The sequence below is a fragment of the Eschrichtius robustus genome, chromosome 8, assembly GCF_028021215.1.
Source record: "Eschrichtius robustus isolate mEscRob2 chromosome 8, mEscRob2.pri, whole genome shotgun sequence".
NCBI classification, from domain to species: domain Eukaryota; kingdom Metazoa; phylum Chordata; class Mammalia; order Artiodactyla; family Eschrichtiidae; genus Eschrichtius; species Eschrichtius robustus.
The window spans coordinates 92,421,630-92,441,146 of record NC_090831.1 but is presented as its reverse complement, the minus strand read 5'-3'; the positions used below and the strand labels follow the sequence as shown (position 1 = coordinate 92,441,146).

The following is a 19,517-nucleotide window of genomic DNA, read 5'->3' as shown; positions in this document are numbered from 1 at the left end:
TTCTTCTTGGATCGATCCCTTGATCATTATATAGTGTCTTTCTTTGTCTCTTGTAATAGTCTTTATTTTAAAGTCTATTTTGTCTGATATGAGAATTGCTACTCCAGCTTTCTTTTGATTTCCATTTGCATGGAATATCTTTTTCCATCCCCTCACTTTCAGTCTGTATGTGTCCCTAGGTCTGAAGTGGGTCTCTTGTAGACAGCATATATACGGGTCTTGTTTTTGTATCCATTCAGCCAGTGGAATCCAGGGATCTTTATCACAGCTTTGTAATCAGTATTAACAGATGAATGCAGAGGTCAGGCATGTAATGCCCTCACGGACAGGGACTGTGTTTATTTCCTTGTTACATTCTTTATACTGAATTAAAGGACTGTCAAATAGTAGGACTTTAATAAATGTTTAATAATAACATTAAGGATGACTAATCATATTGAAAGAATCCCCAGAAGAAGGTATTTTGCTGCCACAACTGGTTTGATTAACTGGCAATATATCGTTTCAACTGGATTGTCTAAATTACTATAGTTTTTAATTTAATTCTCTACTTTCTGCAAATTACAGGCCCCTTAATTTGATTAATATACTACGAATCTCAGTACCAGTGTATTTCTGAAGAAATTTTTAATTTATTTCTCTCAATCACATAGCTTGCATTATTGCAGATACCACATTTCTGGAAGAGTGTCTGTGACTGACCATTGCATCTCTTGTGCCTAGGACAGTGGTCAAAAAGTAGCCTGGGGTGTGATGCAACATTCAATGCTGTACCAACTGATTTTAGTTCTAGACAAAGAAATAGACTGTGAACCATGCTATGTAATCTCACAGAAGACAGAGGCTACTCCTGCTTCCACGTAGCCTGCATTTTAACTCTTCTGTAAGAATCTGAGAGAACACATCCCTCCTGTCAGATCTGATTCGTCTCAAGTAAAGCGAAGGGCTGGCTTTCTTCTCCCTCTTCTCTAATTTGTAATAAATTAACTTCATGCCATTTTAAAATGACTTGCACAGATCCCAGCCTATCAAAGCAAACACAGAGAATAGTCCTTTCCTATGACAATGGCATTGTTTTGTTCCCACAATCCAGTAGCAGCCTCAAGAGGCTGTGGTCATGTCGCCTTGTCTCTCCTAGAAAGAATGGCTCAGTTAATCGTCCCCTCATCTCTCTGTCATCATACATCTACCATAACGCCAGGAAGACTTTAGCTGTGTCTGTGTCTGTCGCAAGAGGACAGGGAGGACGGTCCTTCTTATTCTCATATCCGTATTACCTTGTTCCATGCCTGCACTGGATTTGATGAAAAAAATCGTCCCTATGCCAAAACCAAATCACTTGTGTTCCAAGTGTTCCCCGGAATGCAAGTGATCCATATTTAACCCCCCATGTAGTTTAGGGGTGTGACTGGATTCCACTGCGGTGACAAAACCATCTATCAACTACATGCAGTGTAATTTTGTGCAAAACTGCAGTTTCTTTTTTTTTTTTTTTTAATTTTATTTATTTATTTATTTTTGGCTGCATTGGGTCTTTGTTGCTACACACGGGTTTTCTCTAGTTGCGGTGAGCGGGGGCTACTCTTTGTTGCGGTGCGTGGGCTTCTCATTGCGGTGGCTTCTCTTGCTGTGGAGCACGGGCTCTAGGCACGCGGGCTTCAGTAGTTGTGGCATGCGGACTCAGTAGTTGTGGCTTGCGGGCTCTAGAGCGCAGGCTCAGTAGTTGTGGCGCACGGGCTTAGTTGCTCCGTGGCATGTGGGATCTTCCCGGACCAGGGCTCGAACCCGTGTCTGCTGCATTGGCAGGCAGATTCTTAACCACTGTGCCACCAGGGAAGTCCAAAACTGCAGTTTCTTGGTGTCGAGCCTACATTGCTCAGATTCGCAGGCCTTCAGACACCCAGCCACAACTCCTTTGTACTGTTTTTCCAATTAAAACACAGGCAATGCCATGCCATCCTTTACCAGCTTCATTTCCGTGACTTCATTAACTCTTAGCCCTTCACCTGGAAGGAGATTGCTCATTCCTGTTTGTTCTCTCCCATCCATACTGTGGTTCAGACTCCTACTCACAGTGCAGACCCTTCTCCCACCTGGCAGAAGAATGCTCGAGGAGTTCACTGCTGACTCTTGCTCACTCCCTGGCTTCTGCTGGTGAACTGTGTATTTCCTCTTAAGAGTCTGGACAACCTTTTTGGCTTAAACCCTTACTGACCACTGCCCCTGCCTTACAAGCCTATCTTCTGGAACCCATTTCTATTCTTCACTGATCTTCAACCTCATTTCTCTTCCATAAATTCTCTCTCATCAAGTGACTGAACGAATGATCTCTATCTCATCTGTTGTGTTTCCAGTCTCCCATGTCATGCCTCCTCTGCTCCTACCTGCCCCCTTCCCCACTGCATCCATATCACGTGATCCCTTTTGCTCCCTGAGTGGTTTCAGAAAGTCAACTAGCCGTTTCACTGTAGGACTCATAGCCATTTCATGTATGAAACTATTTCAGATCCACAGACCACTCTAAGCTCTCTCCCAGGGTGTCTTACACAAACATACCTTTTTTTTGAAAAATGAACTTCTAGGGGGTCTTTCTTAGACATACCCACCATTCACTATGTTATCTATAAATTGATACATTTTAAATTTGTTATCGCAAAACTCAAAACCTGGTTAAAACAAGAGTCATTGGAAGAGTCAATGGAAGAGTCATTGTAGTCATAACTACTGTGTCGTATAGTAGTTGTAAGCACAAACTTTGGTTCAGATCCTGGCTCTGATAGTTACTAATATTGTGATATTGAGCAAATCACATAAGCTCCCCAGGTTACAATGTCCTGCCTCATAGGATTATTATCAGAATAGGAAAATACACACAGCATGCTTAGCCTAAATGGTGGTTGCTTGGATTGCCTTTAAAAGCTCCAGTGTTGTGTGATGTGTTATGGGTGCATGCTGAAAACCTCAGAGGACAAGGAAAGATAGGCCATGAGATTTTCTCTGCAGGCCACTTAAGTTCTTTGGAAATAGATTAAAACTCTAACCCCATACCTAGCGTATGGCCTTGACTCCTACTGGACAATAAACGCAGCTCTGAACTCCTGGTAAATATTATAGCAAAGGGTTCACAGAGACCAAAGGATAATTATGTACTTTTCTTTACTGAATTTAGGGGTAGAATTCCTACCCCCCCACCCCCGCACTTGCTCCCCACACCAACACCAACACCAACACACACAGCACACACATATGCACACCAGTATTGTTGGTGCAAGGTCTTCAGATAACTTTGGTGTCCAGAGTAAAGTTTGTATTAGTTACTGTATTTTGCATTGAGTAAGGGTGATAGAGTTTAGCTTTAAGAAGCTCTCAAGGTGTCACGTCTCGGAATCAGAGAGACTCCGATGCTGAGGTCTTGGCCCTCCAGGCTGGGAGAGAAGTGCAGTGAACTAGAAAAGGTGGCACTGACCTGGCCACAGTGACTGGCCCCAGTGAAGGCAGCCAAGGCTTCTATTTACGGTGCCCGCTATGGACACGACGCAGCAGTGACTGGTCCCTGACTGCCAGTTGAACTACATGAGCTCAGCAAGCAGGAATTCTAAGAGGCTTCCAGAAGTGCTCAAGAGCAGGCAGTTAGTTAGCTGGGGGGAAGGGGGTTAAGAGATCTATCTATAGGGGCAGGATTTCTGTGAACAGATGGAGCATACCAGACCAGGGCACACTCCAGCTTCTGGGGAGGAGGCCTGGAAATAGCTAGACAGTGTCTAGACTGGGTTTGCATGAGGTTTCAGTCCCAATAGGAGGTATGGTTCGACAAACGGAGCATGAGTCAGGCTGGGGATGGCAGACCAGAGCATGTTTCTGACCCCAGAGACCAGATCCAGGCAGGAAATAGGCCCAGTATGGGTTGCTGTGACTCAAGTTATAGCTTGCTGTGCTCCAAGCCCTGATACCAAGAACAGGATTGAGGAGAGGGGATGGTGACCCCAAGTTCCAGAACATTACTTTGCCTAAGCATTTTTTTTTTTGGAAAGCATCTGAAATGTTCGCTTTATAATTATTCTTTAAACTATATATGCATTCTTCTGTCTAAATGAAATATCTTGCAGTAATAAAAGAAAGCATTTGGAGTCATAACATGAGAAGAGAGTTATGGAGGCTGTTTATTGTGTTGACTGGTCCTCCCGTTACCGGACAGGTGTGCTGGGAAGAACATCTTGTAATATTCTGATTCTGTTTCTCTCAACTTATTAGAGAGGTCTTTCTTAAAAATTTATTATTAAAATTTTTTGGTAAATCACACGAAGTAGTCTAGAAAACCAGAGGATTCTGTGCTTAATTTCCTACCTGTTCCCAAGACACTAGCCTTGAAAATATTTAAAGAAATAAGGTTCCTAAGTTTATACTCAAAATAAGCTAAGCTATACCATCTCTGTATCTGTTGCAATATTTTTTCTCAGAATTTTAATATAAAATCACCTTCATTACAAAAGCAGTATATAGATAAATAAAATAAAAACACCAGACTGTCATTACCCAAACAATGTTAACTGTTCACCCCTTAGTGTATATCTTTCTGAATGGTTTTCTGTATGGACTTCGTTTACCCAAATGATATATATTTTTAATAGACTTTTTAAAAGAGCAGTTTTAGTGTACAGTAAAGTTGAGAGTAAAGTACAGAGACTTCCCTTCCACCCATTGCCTCCACCCATACGGAGCCTCCCCCATTAGCAACATCACTCATTTACCAAGGGTGAACCTACATTGACACATCATCATCACCCAAACTCCATGGTTTACCGTAGGGTAGGGTTCACTCTTGGTTTTGTATATTCTGTGGGTTTGGACAAATGTATAGTGACATGTATCCATCATGATAATATCATACTGCCTTAGAAAAAAATCTGTGCTCTGCCTGTTCATCCTTTCTCCTACTCCCAACCCCTGGCAACCACTGATGTTTTTTACTGTCTCCATAGTTTTGCCCTTTCTAGAATGTCACATAGTTGGAATCATATAGTATGTAGCCTTTTCAGATTGGCTTCTTTCACTTAGTGATATGCATCAAGGTTCCTCCATGTCTTTTCATGGCTTGGTAGCTCACTTCTTTTTAGCACTGAATGGTATTCCATTTTCTGGATGTACCACAGTTTATCTGTTCATGTACTGAAGGATATCTAGATTGCTTCGTTATATATATATATATTTTTTTTAATTTCCTTTTTTCAGTTAATGACTTTTCCAATCATTAATTTTTTTTTAATCTCATCTAGAACTTAGTCAATGTATAAATTAAAAAAAAAAAAATCCTTTTCAGCAAGTTTGTCCAAATCCAGGACCATTACATTGTATCTGGCTATCTATCTCTTAAGTGTTGTTTAATCTAGAGCAATCCTTTTTTTCACAAAACTTGACTTGAAGAGACAAAGCCAAGCATCCTACAGAAAGTGCTGCCTTCTGGCTTTGTCTGGTTGCTTCCCCCTAACATTCAGCATGTTGCTCTGTCCCTCGTATTTCCTGTGAGGTAGAAGTTGAACCTGTAGGTGTAACAGATTCAGGTTCCACAGCCTTGTAAGAACACATTGCAGATGATGATGTGTTTCTTTGCGTTGCCCTGCGTTAGAGGGCTGACAACCCAGTCCCCCCACGGGCAGTTACATCTGTCGTCTTGCCAGTAGGAGGTAACCTGTGTGGCATCATATGAATGTTCATTTCCTCATCAATAGTTTTCCTGCTGGTTTTAGCACTTAGCGACAATCATTGAGTAAAATAAGAATTACACTAGGAATGTGAAACTGTATTTTTTAAAACCTGTAATTCCTTTTACATTTGTTGGCTGGCATTTTCTGTAGAGACTTCTCAACGTAGTGGAGCTGTGAGATTATCCTGAAATACAGAGTCCTTTAATTGCCAGTTTTCAAAGTAAGGAGTTGTTTAATATCTGCCTCAGAGGAGATGTGGGAAGAATGTAAGCACTTTTTTTAAATGCGATGGTCACTGCAGTATGATTTCTTGAGCACTTCCAGTGTATCAGGCTCTATGATAAAAGCCTTATGTAATCTAATTCTTAGGACGGCACAGTGAGGTTTTAGAGAGAGAAAACGGAAATCACAGGAGGTTAAACAACTTGATACAGTTACTTGTGTGGGAAGTAACAGAGATAGGATTCAAACCCAAATGGGTCTGAGTCCAAAATCCGTGCGTAATTCCGCTTAGACATTTTTGTTGCATTTTACTTAAAAGCCAAATTCTATTTGTAATAATATTTGGAATATTTCCCAGTTCATAAACACTAGCAATAGTTATCATGCTTAATAATTCTCATGAGGTCTCTTCTCCCCCCTTCCCCATTTTTAAAAATATTTTTTACAGTGTGAAGAAAACACAAATCTTCAGGATACTACCCGCTACCTCAAACTTCCTTTTTCCAAGGGCATTCTCCTTGGGAATAATAATCAAGCCATGAAGGCCACAAAGGAGTCTTTTTGGATAACATCTTTTCTCTGTTCCACAAAACTCACACAAAACGGTAATGTATAATACTGTTTTATTTGAAAGCCCTTGTATTTAAGTATTCATGTGAATTTTGATAGGATATTCAATAAACATCAATGTTATGTATAACAACTTTGCACTAGAAAAAATGTTGATCCTTCTGTTTGTGATTTCCAATAATATGAAAACAGTTGTGACCCAATGATCTCTTAAATGCATGTAGTTTAAGGACTATAGAATTATCCCAGTATTGGAACCCAAGTACACGACTCTTCAAAATAAACCGTCAAACCCAGCTGCTTTAAAAAAAAAAAAAAAAAAAGACAAAGATTACCACCACCTTAATCTCTCTTGCTTTATAGCTCCATAGACAGTGCTAATTGCAGACTTTAGAGTGAAGGCCGTTTTTTGTTTAATTAGATGGATATTGCTTTTCTATTCTAGCATTACTTTTTATGTCAGTGATTGTTTAGCAAGTTATGATTAATAAAGCAAGTTCTTCTCCTTGGCAAACTGTTGTGAAAACATTGTCTATAATGAAGGAAGCAAATTAAACATTTTTGAGTTCTTCATGGTTGCCATGTAAGCCTTCTGGAAAGCATCCTCAATGCCATATTAATAAAATCAGATTCATTATGTTGAAGAGAATCACTTCATAATAAGGCACAGCTCTTCCTTGACTTAGGATTGGGTTACATCCCGATAAACCCATGGTAACTTGAATAAGGTAAGTAGAATATGCATTTATTACACCTAACCTACAAAACATCATAGCTTAGCCTAGCCTACATTAAACATGCCCAGAACACTTACATTAGCTTACAACGGGGCAAAATTATCTAACACAAAGCCTATTTTATAATAGTGTTGGATATCTCATGTAATTTATTGGATACTGTACTGAAAGTGAAAAACAGAATGGTTGTATAGGTACAGAATGGTTGTAACTGGTGTTGCTTGTTTACCTTCGAGATCACATGGCTGTCTGGGAGCTGGGGCTCAATGCCCAGCATCACAAGAGGGTATTGTACCTGTGTTAGCATGTGGCTAACTCAGGAAAAGAGCAAAACTCAAAATTCGAAGTATGGTTTCTAAACGATTTCATATCACTTTCACACCCATGTAAAGTCAAAAAATCTTAAGTCAAACCATCCTAAGTCAGGGCCCTGTACTGTGAGTCAAAAAATGCTCCTGTGCTTAAACTTTTGTAAGTGTTGTTAGTTCTTTCTTCTGTGTCACATAGTAAGAAATATATTTCTTTTCTTAGAACATGGAATGAGAAAAGAAGCAAATTGTGGCATTGTTATAATGACCACTTTTAAGATACCACTCAATTTGTCATGCATTGCTACTGTATTTATATAGAAGTTGGCAAATGGCAAATGATTCTTTCACATTTATCTTGGGTTTTGTTTCTCCCCTTCCAGAAGTATTTTTGAGAAATATTTTAAAAAATCAACTACATAATCCATTTTTAGTAAATCTGATTGAAAGTAGCTATTGCCAAGTTATGTCATTATACCAGACTTTATCAGTATTCAGTGGTTAATGATTTTACTTAAATAAAACCTTCATTGACAGAACTCTATAATGACTATAAAGCATTTACCTCGGGCATTTTTTTTGGGAACAGTCTAACCCCATGGAGATTATGAAGATAATAAAATCAACATGTTACTGACTCCCTTCAGTGGAATTTTTATTCATCCCATGTGGATTAGTTGTGTGTCTGTTATAGAGTTCACATTTAACTGATTGTCTCCATTAGACTATTTTCAGCTTGTATTAGTTATCTGTTGCTGCTGTAGTAATTACTGTAAACTTATTGGCTTAAAGCAACAATAATTTATTATCTTACAATTTTGGAGGTCAAAAGTCTGCAGTCAGTTTCATGGGGCCTAAATCAAGGTGTCGGCAGGGCCACATTCCCTCTAAAATCCCTTGGAGAGAATCCTTTTACTTACCTTTTCTAGCTTCTAGGAGCCACCTGCATTCCTTGGCTCCTGGCCCCTTTCTCCATCTTCAAAGCCAGCAGCACAGCATCTTCAAATCTCTCTGACCCTAACCATCTTCCATCTTTTAGGGACCCCTGTGATTAGAGCGGGCCCACCAAATCATCCAGGATAATACCCCTATTTAAAAGATCTTTAACTTAGTCACACCTGTAAAATCTCTTTTGCCATGTAAGATAAACATATTCACAGGTTCCAGGGATTAGAATACGGACATCTTTGGGGACCATTATTCTGCCAATGACACAAATCTAACAATAGATTATCTGCCATCAAAATATTCGGCCCTGCATCCTTAATTTTTTCTAGTTCTAGGGTTTAGGATATTAGAATTGTGAACCTAAGACAGAGGGAACAAAATCCTGATAATTAGAAGCTACTACTTTGTAAAAGCAGAGAACATTTTCAGGTAAATAAACTATTCACGAAACCATTATATTAAACATCTCACCATATGGAAGGCAATGCTTGCCTCATTGTTGAAGACTAATAAGTGCTTAATTATCATTTTGACATTGATTAACCTTGTCAGTGTAAGACAGCTCAAAATGAAGCAGGAAATGAATAGTGTGTCTCAGACATGGGAAGGAGGAAGGAAGTTAGTTGAGCTTTCTGAAATTTACACGCTAGACACATGTCTCTGTGTAGAAGTAATCCAGTTCCAAATTGGAATTAAATTGCTTTGTATTCATTTTACTTGACTTGGAAAGTTTACAGATCCCATTACCATTACAATTGGGCATTTAGTAAGTGATGTGGTCTCTAGGAACAGTTTCCTAGAGCAGATTTGCATTTCAGGGTTTCTAAAGTGTGTCTGCACACTCTCTCTGTGTTCCAGTGTCATTCTTATATAGCATACTGAGGCCAGAGCACTCAGCTAGACGTCTGTGATTGCCAAATCAAGTAGATATTTTAAGCTTCTTAAAAGTGGGGATCAGCAAAGGAATTACTTTACTTGTTTGTCAGCTTCCTTGGACTGTTAAACACAACTGTTTAAAAAGTTATGAGAAAATAAAAACAGTGCTTAAATTAAGTCTAACGTTTGTGCAGGTACTGACTGCCCCACGTCCCTTTCTCCCCCCCCCAGTGATGGGTGGTTTATTCAGTCTCTTCCTGAGATTGTGATTAAAAAAAACAAAAGTAGGGATCATGCCATCTACCTATTTTATAGCTCTTGGTAGATTAGGCATACAGTCAGTATACACTTAAATGATAATTGAATGGAATGTATAAAATTCACATTTTTCAGTAGTAGGTCCTAGCTCCAAATTTGCAACTCGTGTATCTTCAAATGGCTAAAATAGAGACCTAAGAGATGACAATTTTGACTTGATTCTGAGTTCTTGGCATGCATGAATTTTTTTTTAAGTATTTAAATTTTTTATTTTAATTCTGTAACAATGACATATTGCTAAGGAAAAAAAAATGTTTCCTCACACAACAGATCTTAAAATAGGCTTTTGCGGAAAATATCTTATAATATATAGAAATTAATAGGGAACAATAATGAGAGGGCTGGCATACGTCATTAATTATGTCCAGACGGACATACTGCTTTCCTCTTGGCTCCATTGGGAGCAGTCTCGAAATTCCTCAGACTTCTCACAGGAAAGATGCACAGCCCCATCCTGATCCGATTGTCTGGACCACTGTCATCTGTTGCCCAGCTCTGCTGATGACAGTCCTATTCCTGGTCCCCCACTGCTGCTTCTGGTGATGCCACTTTGCAGCCAGTAGAGCTGCCTCCTTCCCCTGCACACCCCCCACCCCCCCACCCCCCCACGGTGGGCAGCGCCCTGCACGCCTCTGCAGCAGCCTCACTCTAAAGGGCAGGGAAAGAGAGGGAGGGGACGGAGTGAGCGCTGGACGGGACGTGGAGTGGGAAGTGAAGAGTGAATGGCTGGGGGAATTACAAAAGAGGGGCTGCCGGGGAAGGGAGGCATCCTGCAGGAAGTCGGAGGGAGGGAGCAAACATAGGAGGAGAATCCTGGAGGGCCACGTCTACTGTAGCCGGTCTCGCCCTGTGGAATCACTCATCTAAATATGACCAATCATTTTTTAAAAGGTTTCAATCATACCTCCAGGGTGCCCGAGTTAGACATGAATATTTAACCTTTTCAGGATTTTGTGTTATGAAAATAGTCATAAATCTCTTTTTCAATGTCAGTATTGAAAAAAAAATTCCCTCATTTTTCTAGTTCTAAATCCGCCTCCTCCTCTTACCCCTATTTGTTATAGGCAAATATTCTCATTTAGTACCAAATTTCTTTCTTTTGTCTGTGAAGTTTTTCTTTTGAATCTGACTTTGGTGGAGGTTGCTTCTATTTCCTCTTGAGATTCGTATGCTTTTTTCACATCTTTATTCACTACATCGTATTTTCTTTCGCATCATAACTACTCTTCCTTGATCTCTTGGATTGTGTTTGTTTGGTTTGTTTCTTGTTTCCACATCGGTCTTTCTGTCTCTCAGCAAGTCCCATTTGGGTTTTTCCTGAAACAAGTGCTTTGAAGTAGAAAACCCCTCCTGGCTTCTCTCTTGGCCATTCTAGTCTCTCAGCCCCGCTGAGCACCAGGAGACCAGCCCTGCCAGGTTCCCCTGCCCGGGGCACATCCCGCTCGCACGTGCCTTGTCAGTTCTTACTGCTTTCATTGACCTCCAGACACCACTGTCTCCCTGATCCCTTTGGAGACCAGTGAAGCAGGACACCATGTTCAGGACCTTCTGCGCAGGAAGGATGAGGGAAGGATTTATTCCCTCACGAGGTGAAGAGGTTCCCTGAGGACCCTGCTAGACTCAGGGCCCATGTGTTGTCAGTTCAGGGAAAGGAGGAAATTGAAGAGCTGGGCCAGAGTCTAGGATGGAAGATGATCATGGAGTCCAGGAACTGGCCCTCTCAGGTCCAAAGGCTCACTAGATGGTCTGACAGTTGACTGGCTTTGTCATCACTGTGCAGGGACCTTCTGGTCATGCCAGGTTTGGGCCACATTGTCAAGAAGACCTTCATTGCCAAGTGGAATTTGCTGCTAGGCAGAGTGCTATATGCTAGGGGCACAAATATGAATTAAGTGGGTTCCCAGCCCTCAAGAATCTCCCACTTTAATGGGAGGAGGCAGAAAATCATTCAGCCAGTATTTACCAAGTGCCTGCTGTGTGCCTACCCTGTTCCAGATGCTGGCACTATGTTAGGGCCAAACTCGCACACTTTCTTGTTCTGCTGGAATTTACAGTCTAGTGGGGGCAAAGACAGATAGCTAGCCTGAGAACTGAAGGATAAGTAGGAGTTTGTAAGCCAAGGGCATTGGGAAGGGAGAAATAATTAGAATACACTGTAATAAATGCCATTTAGAGGCCTAGTGGGAGGGCCTGGGAGCCTGCAACTTGGGTGACCAAGAGGCAATGTGTGTAAGAATTCAGCGTTTACAGTAGAACACTTTCGTGTGAGAGGCTGTTCTCTATTAAGGCAACTAATTTTCCTTTTCTGTTTGGAAAGGTGATATGCTTGATCTTTTGAAGTGGAGAACCCACCCAGACAAGATCACAGGCTGTCTCTCTAAATTAAAAGAAATTGATGGGTCAGAGATAGTAAAGGTAAATGCTATTTTGTTATCCCTCTCTTAGAAATTCATGGGATAAAGAATATTTAGAGGCGAAGGACAGAGGATATTTTATTTATGCTTTTACTTCTTTATCCAACAGTTTCTGCAAGATACACTGGATACCTTGTTTGGAATTTTAGATGAAAATTCCCAAAAGTATGGGTCTAAAGTGTTTGATTCTTTGGTGAGTTTAAATTCACTTTAATTATATCTTAATTTTGTCTCTTGATCTTGACTTTCCTAAGGCTATTTATAAATGTGCACATAATAGCATGAGCTTACTTGAAAAGAAACCTTCCCCCTCCCCTCTACCAAAAAAAAAATCTTGGTTTGTGTTCAGTTTTATAAAGCTCCATTTTTTTTTTTTTTTTTTTTTTTAGGTTCACATAATAAATTTGCTACAAGATAGCAAATTTCATCATTTTAAACCTGTAATGGACACTTACATTGAGAGTCATTTTGCTGGGGCACTTGCATACAGGTAAGGCCTTTTATCTTGTAATTGGTTTAGAAGTAGTTTCTTTTGAGCTTTTTAAAGCAGAACCAACTATATAGGAAAATTTAAAAGGGAGTGTAGGAAGAAATGAAGCACAACCACTGAAGTGTCTCTTGAGACAGTTTCTTCCTTTCTCACACACCTTCTTTTAATGGCTGGAACTTATTTTGACTAAAAGGGGAAAAAAAAGAACCTCCTGAATTCTATTCCTGAAACCTAAAATATAAGGTATTTTCTTCTTGTCTCTATTTCACTTGATATTCCTTAGTCTAAAATATCTGGTTATTTCACTTTGGCTGTCAAGAGCCCCATTTAATCACCACACTCCTTGATGATTCTAGATGTCATTAAGAAAGAAATATGATGGGAAAACAATCTTTGGCATCATACCATTTTAAAGTCATTTGTTCATTCATCTGTTAATATTTACTGAGTGCCTACTGCATACCAGGCACTATGCTTTGTGCTGATCATATGAAGACCTGGTCCCTGGCTGCAAGCAGTTCAGTCATTGGACTCTACCCTTTGTTACCAGCTGCCATTTTAACTGCTGGTCCTTTCCTGTCAGCTCAGATTATGCAAGCAAGGCTAAAAGTGAATGAATAATGACATGCTTTAGCTGGTTCCTGCCTCCACGTAGCCCAGGTGATAGTTGCCAGAAGGTGACAATGTCCCTCTTTCTGTCCTATCGTGCGTGACATCTTCTCGGTTTTGGGCCTTGCTTAAATACAGCCCTGAAATGTACCCCAAAGTTCTATCTCCCCATTACACTGTTGTCATTGCTATTCTGCCAAAGTTTTTACCTTATACTTTAAGCACCTATGGGTATGTACATGCACAATCATCTATTCCCAGAGGTGTGTTTTAAGAGCATGGAATCAGGGTTTTCCCCATCTATGTATTGTATAAAAGATAGTAGGTGATCAATTAAGTGTTTGATCCCGTTCCTTTGGGTATTCCCCACCATGGCCTGGTAAGATTTACGCCTCTGACGTTTAAATGAACGGAGTCATTTTTGCAAGACTTGACCCTCTGCCAACATGAGTTTTTCAGAGGGTGAAATGTAACAACAGGGATAGTTTTGAAATGTTGGCCCAACTTTGCCCCTTGGCCTAACAATTTGGGCTCTGGTGTGAGGTGGTCACCATCTCCTACTGAGAATGTCACTGGAAGGCAGAGAACGAGGGTGTAATTTCTAAATTTCAGGTTGGCCAGGAAGGCAGCTAATAAGTCCTAATAAGACAAATAAGGCCCGCGGAATCGTCTTGAGCTGTGGGTGGCCAGAAACTCACTGACAGATCATCTTCAAAATAGCACTCCCAGCATCATCTACCTACTGGCACATCCATGGATTCTCTCCCGACAGAAAAGAGGAGCATTTTTTTAAAAATTGCTCTGTTTCCTAGAAACCGAGAACTGACCAGTGTTAACAGTCACACAACTGCAATCTTGAGAATTTGGGGGGATGGAGGTTAATTCAATTTTTGTTTCCTAAAACAATGCGACTTGGGTTTTCTGGAAATTACTAAGGCATACTTTGACGGTAAGCCTCATTCTTCCCACAGGTCAGAGAATTGGCTTGATAACTCCATGGGGGTGTGCTTTGAATTGGGGAGGTATTACCTTCATCCCTCCCCACACCCCCTTTTGCCTCCAGCCAAATATTTCATCCAACTGTTTACGTAGTCGCTGGGGAGGAAATCCCAATTAGCAGTTGTCCGAGATTGACCATGACAGTCATATTCAGGCACTCCCTTGGCCAGAGTCCTTTTCTCAGATATTTGTGTTCACCCATTGGAAGCACTGCCAGAAACAGCAGGGCCGATGGAACATGTCCAGATTGAAAGGAATCTCACTGGGAGGAAACGTTGTTTCTCTCTTGAGCTTCAAAAAAACGGGTAGTGATGTTGATATGCAGACTTTGTAAAATTATTATGTTATGGCAGTTTGACAGAAAAATGTGAGAACTGTTGGGAAATGAAGCCTCCTCATGATAAACATAAGCATTTGATTTGTTGGCGTTTAATTGAGAATGAGAGCAATTCTACCTTCTGCACGTCTCCTTGTATTTTAGAGATCTCATCAAAGTGCTCAAGTGGTATGTGGACAGGATCACAGAAGCGGAGAGGCAAGAGCACATCCAGGAGGTGTTGAAGGTAATGGCACGCCGTCAATAACAGATCACAGTCTAACAGTGCTGTTGCGTGGTGATGCCTAAACGAATTGGTTTCCTCTACACAGACAGTAATTGGTGATGATGTATTACTGACATTCCAATTCAAGGATCTTAATCAGTTTATGGCTACTCCAGAGCTGATGAAATTTGAAAGGGACTTTGCCAGGCTTGCCCACTGGAACCTGCCTGGCATTGAATCCTTACTCCTCTGGGCTCTGAACACTTGAAGTCTAGGATTGGCAGGAGGAAGGGTTGGAAAGAAGAGAAGACTGCAGATGGGCAGTTAAGCTTAGAAGTTCCTGGCTCTTGCTTCCACCACCCTGACAGAGACCATCTGAGGACCATTTGTCTTAAGAGACGATAATAGGATGGCTTAGCAGGGATCACAGTGAGGAAACCTGCGGTTTTACTGGGTCTCATGGTTTAACACTGCCCATATCTCTGGGCCCTACGTACTCAGTATATATGGAGATGTTGATACCTTACCTGCAAACATGTTTGTAAAGAATATAGATTCTTAAAAGGATTGTCCAGTAACAGCTCTGGCAGTCTTTTGATTTCTATAATTGAGTATACCCTATTTGACGTCAGTAGATAAAAGTCAACAGTCAGTAGATAAAAGTCAACAGTCAGTAGATAAAAGTCAACATTTTAAAAAACAAGCATTTTACTCATTATAAATTTGTCATTTTGGGCCAATTGAAGGTAAAATGCAAGTGGCAAGAGTACCTACCAGCAAAGCAAAATACTTTTTGAAAAACAGACCGCTGTCTCTTTGTTGATTAAATTTACAAGATCATCTGAGGATCAGGAACATTTAACGTTCACACCTCTCAAGAATTAATAGAATTTAAAAATTATCTATACATTGTCTCTCATTAGGCATCAGAGAAAAATGGCTCTTTCCCTACGGGTAAATACTGTTCAAAAATCTCACGGGGCCTTAGTGTTTAAGTCAATATTTTAAAAGTCTAATGTTGTGCTATGGTTTTTGTGCTGTGTCATTGTCAAATAAGTACCTTTGGTTTCCTTTGAAGCTAATGTTTTAAACATTTTGTTTTAAGGCCCAAGAATATATTTTTAAGTATATCGTTCAGTCTCGAAGGCTGTTTTCCCTCGCCACCGGCGGACAGAATGAGGAGGAATTTCGCTGCTGCATTCGGGAGCTCCTCATGTCAGTCCGTTTTTTTCTGTCACAAGAGAGCAAAGGGTCCAGAGCATTATCTCAATCACAGGTAATGTTTTGTTTCATCTCTGCTGAATAGAGGCAAAATGAGTCCAATTTATTTATTTTTACGCAGCCGCAGAAGTGAATATTTTCTCCGTCAGCAATCCGTGGCTCCAGCTTACATTTGTAGCTTAACTGACTTTGAGTAGACTTTTAAAAAGTCCCTCAGCTTCCGAAAGCCAGCAGAGCAGAAGTTAGGTTGCCTTTCCTCGGACTGTTCTCGCTCTGAATGGAGAGACTGTTGGTTTGCACCAGCCTCCATTCCAGTTTCTAGAACACATGCTGAGAGAGACACCCTGTCACCATCAGCCAAGGGGAAGGAACTTCTCTCTAGCCAATCTGCTGCAGTTGTTTTTCCCCAGGCCTTGTGCTGCTTTTTTTGTTTTTAGTTCCCCAACCAGGCATGGAACCCGAGCCCCGGCAGTGAGAGCGCCGAGTCCTAACCACTGGACCACCAGAGAACTCCCTTGTGCTGCATTTTAATCTGTGGACTTGAGACTCATTATATTGGTCTCAGCTGAATTGCGTGTTGTTTTGTCTTATGTAACTTGTCGCTAATCGTCCTGGGACTGATCTGCTGTGACCAGTGCTGAGCGGTTACTGCCGAATTCTGTGACCAGGAGGAGCTCCCCATGTTTTGTTTAAGAACAGGATCTATACACCTTCCAAATAGCGTGGCCTTGAACCTGTGCCGAGAGATAATTCTGAATATCTTTCTCTACACTTTCTTATTCCTTCTTGTACACGTTTAATTCTAATAACTTGATTTAAAAACTTGTCAGATGGAGAAGCAACCTCTTTACTACCATCCCCTGGAGACTTGGGACTTACAATCACTGAGAGTTGGGATATAAAATGGGAGATTAGGAGGCAAAACTAGATCCCTAAGAGTATTGTTGTAATTTGGTGTCATTTGACATTTGGAAGGCGTTATATATAATGGCAAAACACTAGAAATGTACCAATCCCCCCAATAATAGAGCCATGTTTTTCTGACTGTTTGGGGGCTATTCTTGTTACTTTCTTCTTTGCAGAGGTGGACTCCTCTTCCATCTGGTTAAGGATACAGGCTCTTTTAATGTCATTTTGGCTTCTCGTCAATGGTACAGTCACTGCACGTTAGGAAACGTGCCAGAAACCTCAGTGTCAAGTTGCCCACTAACCAGACCCTACTTATCAGCCATTGATATTTGAAAAGGATACTCTAACAGGTTAACATATATTCCTTTAGATCAAAGTTCTCAGAAGTTCACTACTTTTACAAAAGCTATTGAAAAGTTGAGTTCTCATTTTGAGATTTTTCTGAAACAAAACAAAACAAAACAAAACACGCCTTTATCAGTTACAGGGATAAAACTTACCTAATCCATAACTGAAAAATATTCTCTTACTCTTAAGAGTAACTTTAAGTCATGGTTTCTTAATGAGTTGCCTTTGTAGGGACTCAAGAGATTTTTCTCTTCTTTAAAGTTGGAGAAATATTCTTTTACCTTAGTTGTGTTTCCACCGAATCCTAGCAGTCACCCTGAGATGATTTCGGCTGCTGAGGTACAACCACAATATAGAGCAGCCTCCTTTTCTTTGTTTAACATACTGAACTCCAACTGCTCTTGATTCTCTAAGTTCTACCCCTCCATCAAATAGTAAAACAACTTTAGGGCTTCCCTGGTGGCGCAGTGGTTGAGAATCTGTCTGCTAATGCAGGGGACACGGGTTCGAGCCCTGGTCTGGGAAGATCCCACATGCCGCGGAGCAACTAGGCCCGTGAACCACAGCTGCTGAGCCTGCGCGTCTGGAGCCTGTGCTCCGCAACAAGAGAGGCCGCAATAGTGAAGAGGCCCGCGCACCGCGATGAAGAGTGGCCCCCGCTTGCCGCAACTAGAGAAAACCCTCGCACAGAAACGAAGACCCAACACCACCAAAAATAAAAATATAAAAAAACAACTTTAGCACCTTCAAAGAATCATATTTGATTCTTCTTTTTTGGCCCTTAGCTTTTTGTCAAGAGATGATATATAAAATGTGTAATAGTTTCTAAATATCTTCGTAAACTCTACTGAAGTCATTCTCTATTATTTTATGCAGTATCCTATACTTGTAAATTTTGAAATGATAATTTTATTTAGTTTGATGCTAAGAGAAAATTTATACAAAATAATGGAGTGGTTAGTTTTCTTCATTAAGCAATGAGGACTTTGTTCCTTTATGTTTTGGGAGAATGCTAAACACCTCTTCCCATTCCAAGCCCCCCTTTGACCCCACACCTTCTTAGCTCTCTCGTCCAAGAAGGAAGGTGTCACTAATCTGATTGATCCAATAGTTAGGTTTCTGTTGCTGCATAACAAATGACCATCATGGCTTTAGATAACACCCATTTATTAGCTCAAGTTCTGTAGGTTGGAAGGCTTGGTCAGGTCTTGGTCCTACAGCCAAAATCAAGATGTTGGCTTTGGTGGCTTATCTGGAGGCTCTGGGGAGGAATTCACTTTCTAGATCTTTCAGGCTTTTGACAGGCATCAGTTTCCTCGTGAGTGAGATTCCCATTTCCATGCTGGCTGTCAGCCAGGGGTGGGAGGAGGAGCTGGGTGCTCTCAGCTCCTAGAGGCCACTTGCATTCCTTGGTGTGTGGCTCCTCCATCCTCGAAGCCAGGCACAGTTTGTCAAATCCTTCTCATGCTTCAAATCTCTGAGTTCCCCCACCACGAGCCAGAGAAAACTTCTGCATGGGAACAGCATCAGGGGACAAAGTTCATGGAGATCATCTTAGAACTCTGCCTAGAGCCAAGGTTATCCACTGGTCCTTAAAGATTCTTAAAGGTTCTTGCCTGAAAGACAAAAACCCAGTTTCCTTGCTCCATTTTGCATTTTTTCCATGTGGGCTACAATTCAGAGCAAATTCCATCTCCTGGAGGTAGAATAGCCATGCCAGCAATCCTTCAGGTTGGATCAATGGATGGCTGCTCTATAGATCTGGCCATCCTGGTATTAGGAGGTTCATTTAGTACTCCTGGCCTAAGCCCAGCCTGTTAATGACTCTGTCCTTAGGAACCCTGCCCTGGGCAGGACTGAAGGCTGAGTCAGCTATATACAGTGGATCTTAGTTTCCCATTCCAAGGACAGGTCTCTACCTTGGAAACCCCAAGAAAAGAGGAATGGCGGAAGGAGTTGAGGCCCAAGACCCTGCCCCAAGTTCCTATTAATTATCTTTCTCTATTTGCCTTGGCTACCAAGAAGGTCAAAACAAAATCATGTTTTTATTTTTATTTTCAGTAAAAATCTTTAGCTTAGATACCTATACAACTGTCTTTCTGCCCTCGTCACAACGTCCTTGTTCCTTTATCCTTTTTAATAATTGTATCTTACACTGCAAGCACATTCAAATACCTTTTTGAAATAAAAAGGTATAAATAAAGAATTGATGGATAAATTAAGGGATTCCTGAGGAAAGTCAACTTAGGTGACTTTAGTGATCAGAAAGCTGGGCTCATTTTATTTTAATTTTTTAAAATTTCA

General features: G+C 40.9%; 1 protein-coding gene across 4 annotated transcripts in view; it reads left to right on the top strand.

Annotated features, from left to right (window-relative positions):
* DOCK4 (dedicator of cytokinesis 4) overlaps window positions 1-19,517 on the top strand; it is a 482,024-nt gene that overhangs the window by 327,262 nt on the left and 135,245 nt on the right. For all 4 annotated transcript variants that reach the window (XM_068549319.1, XM_068549318.1, XM_068549321.1 and 1 more), the window contains exons 17-22: window positions 6,373-6,529; window positions 11,999-12,096; window positions 12,205-12,288; window positions 12,485-12,585; window positions 14,675-14,756; window positions 15,841-16,011. In XM_068549319.1, coding sequence (XP_068405420.1) covers window positions 6,373-6,529; window positions 11,999-12,096; window positions 12,205-12,288; window positions 12,485-12,585; window positions 14,675-14,756; window positions 15,841-16,011 — 693 coding nt within the window. The remainder of the gene's footprint in view (window positions 1-6,372; window positions 6,530-11,998; window positions 12,097-12,204; window positions 12,289-12,484; window positions 12,586-14,674; window positions 14,757-15,840; window positions 16,012-19,517) is intronic.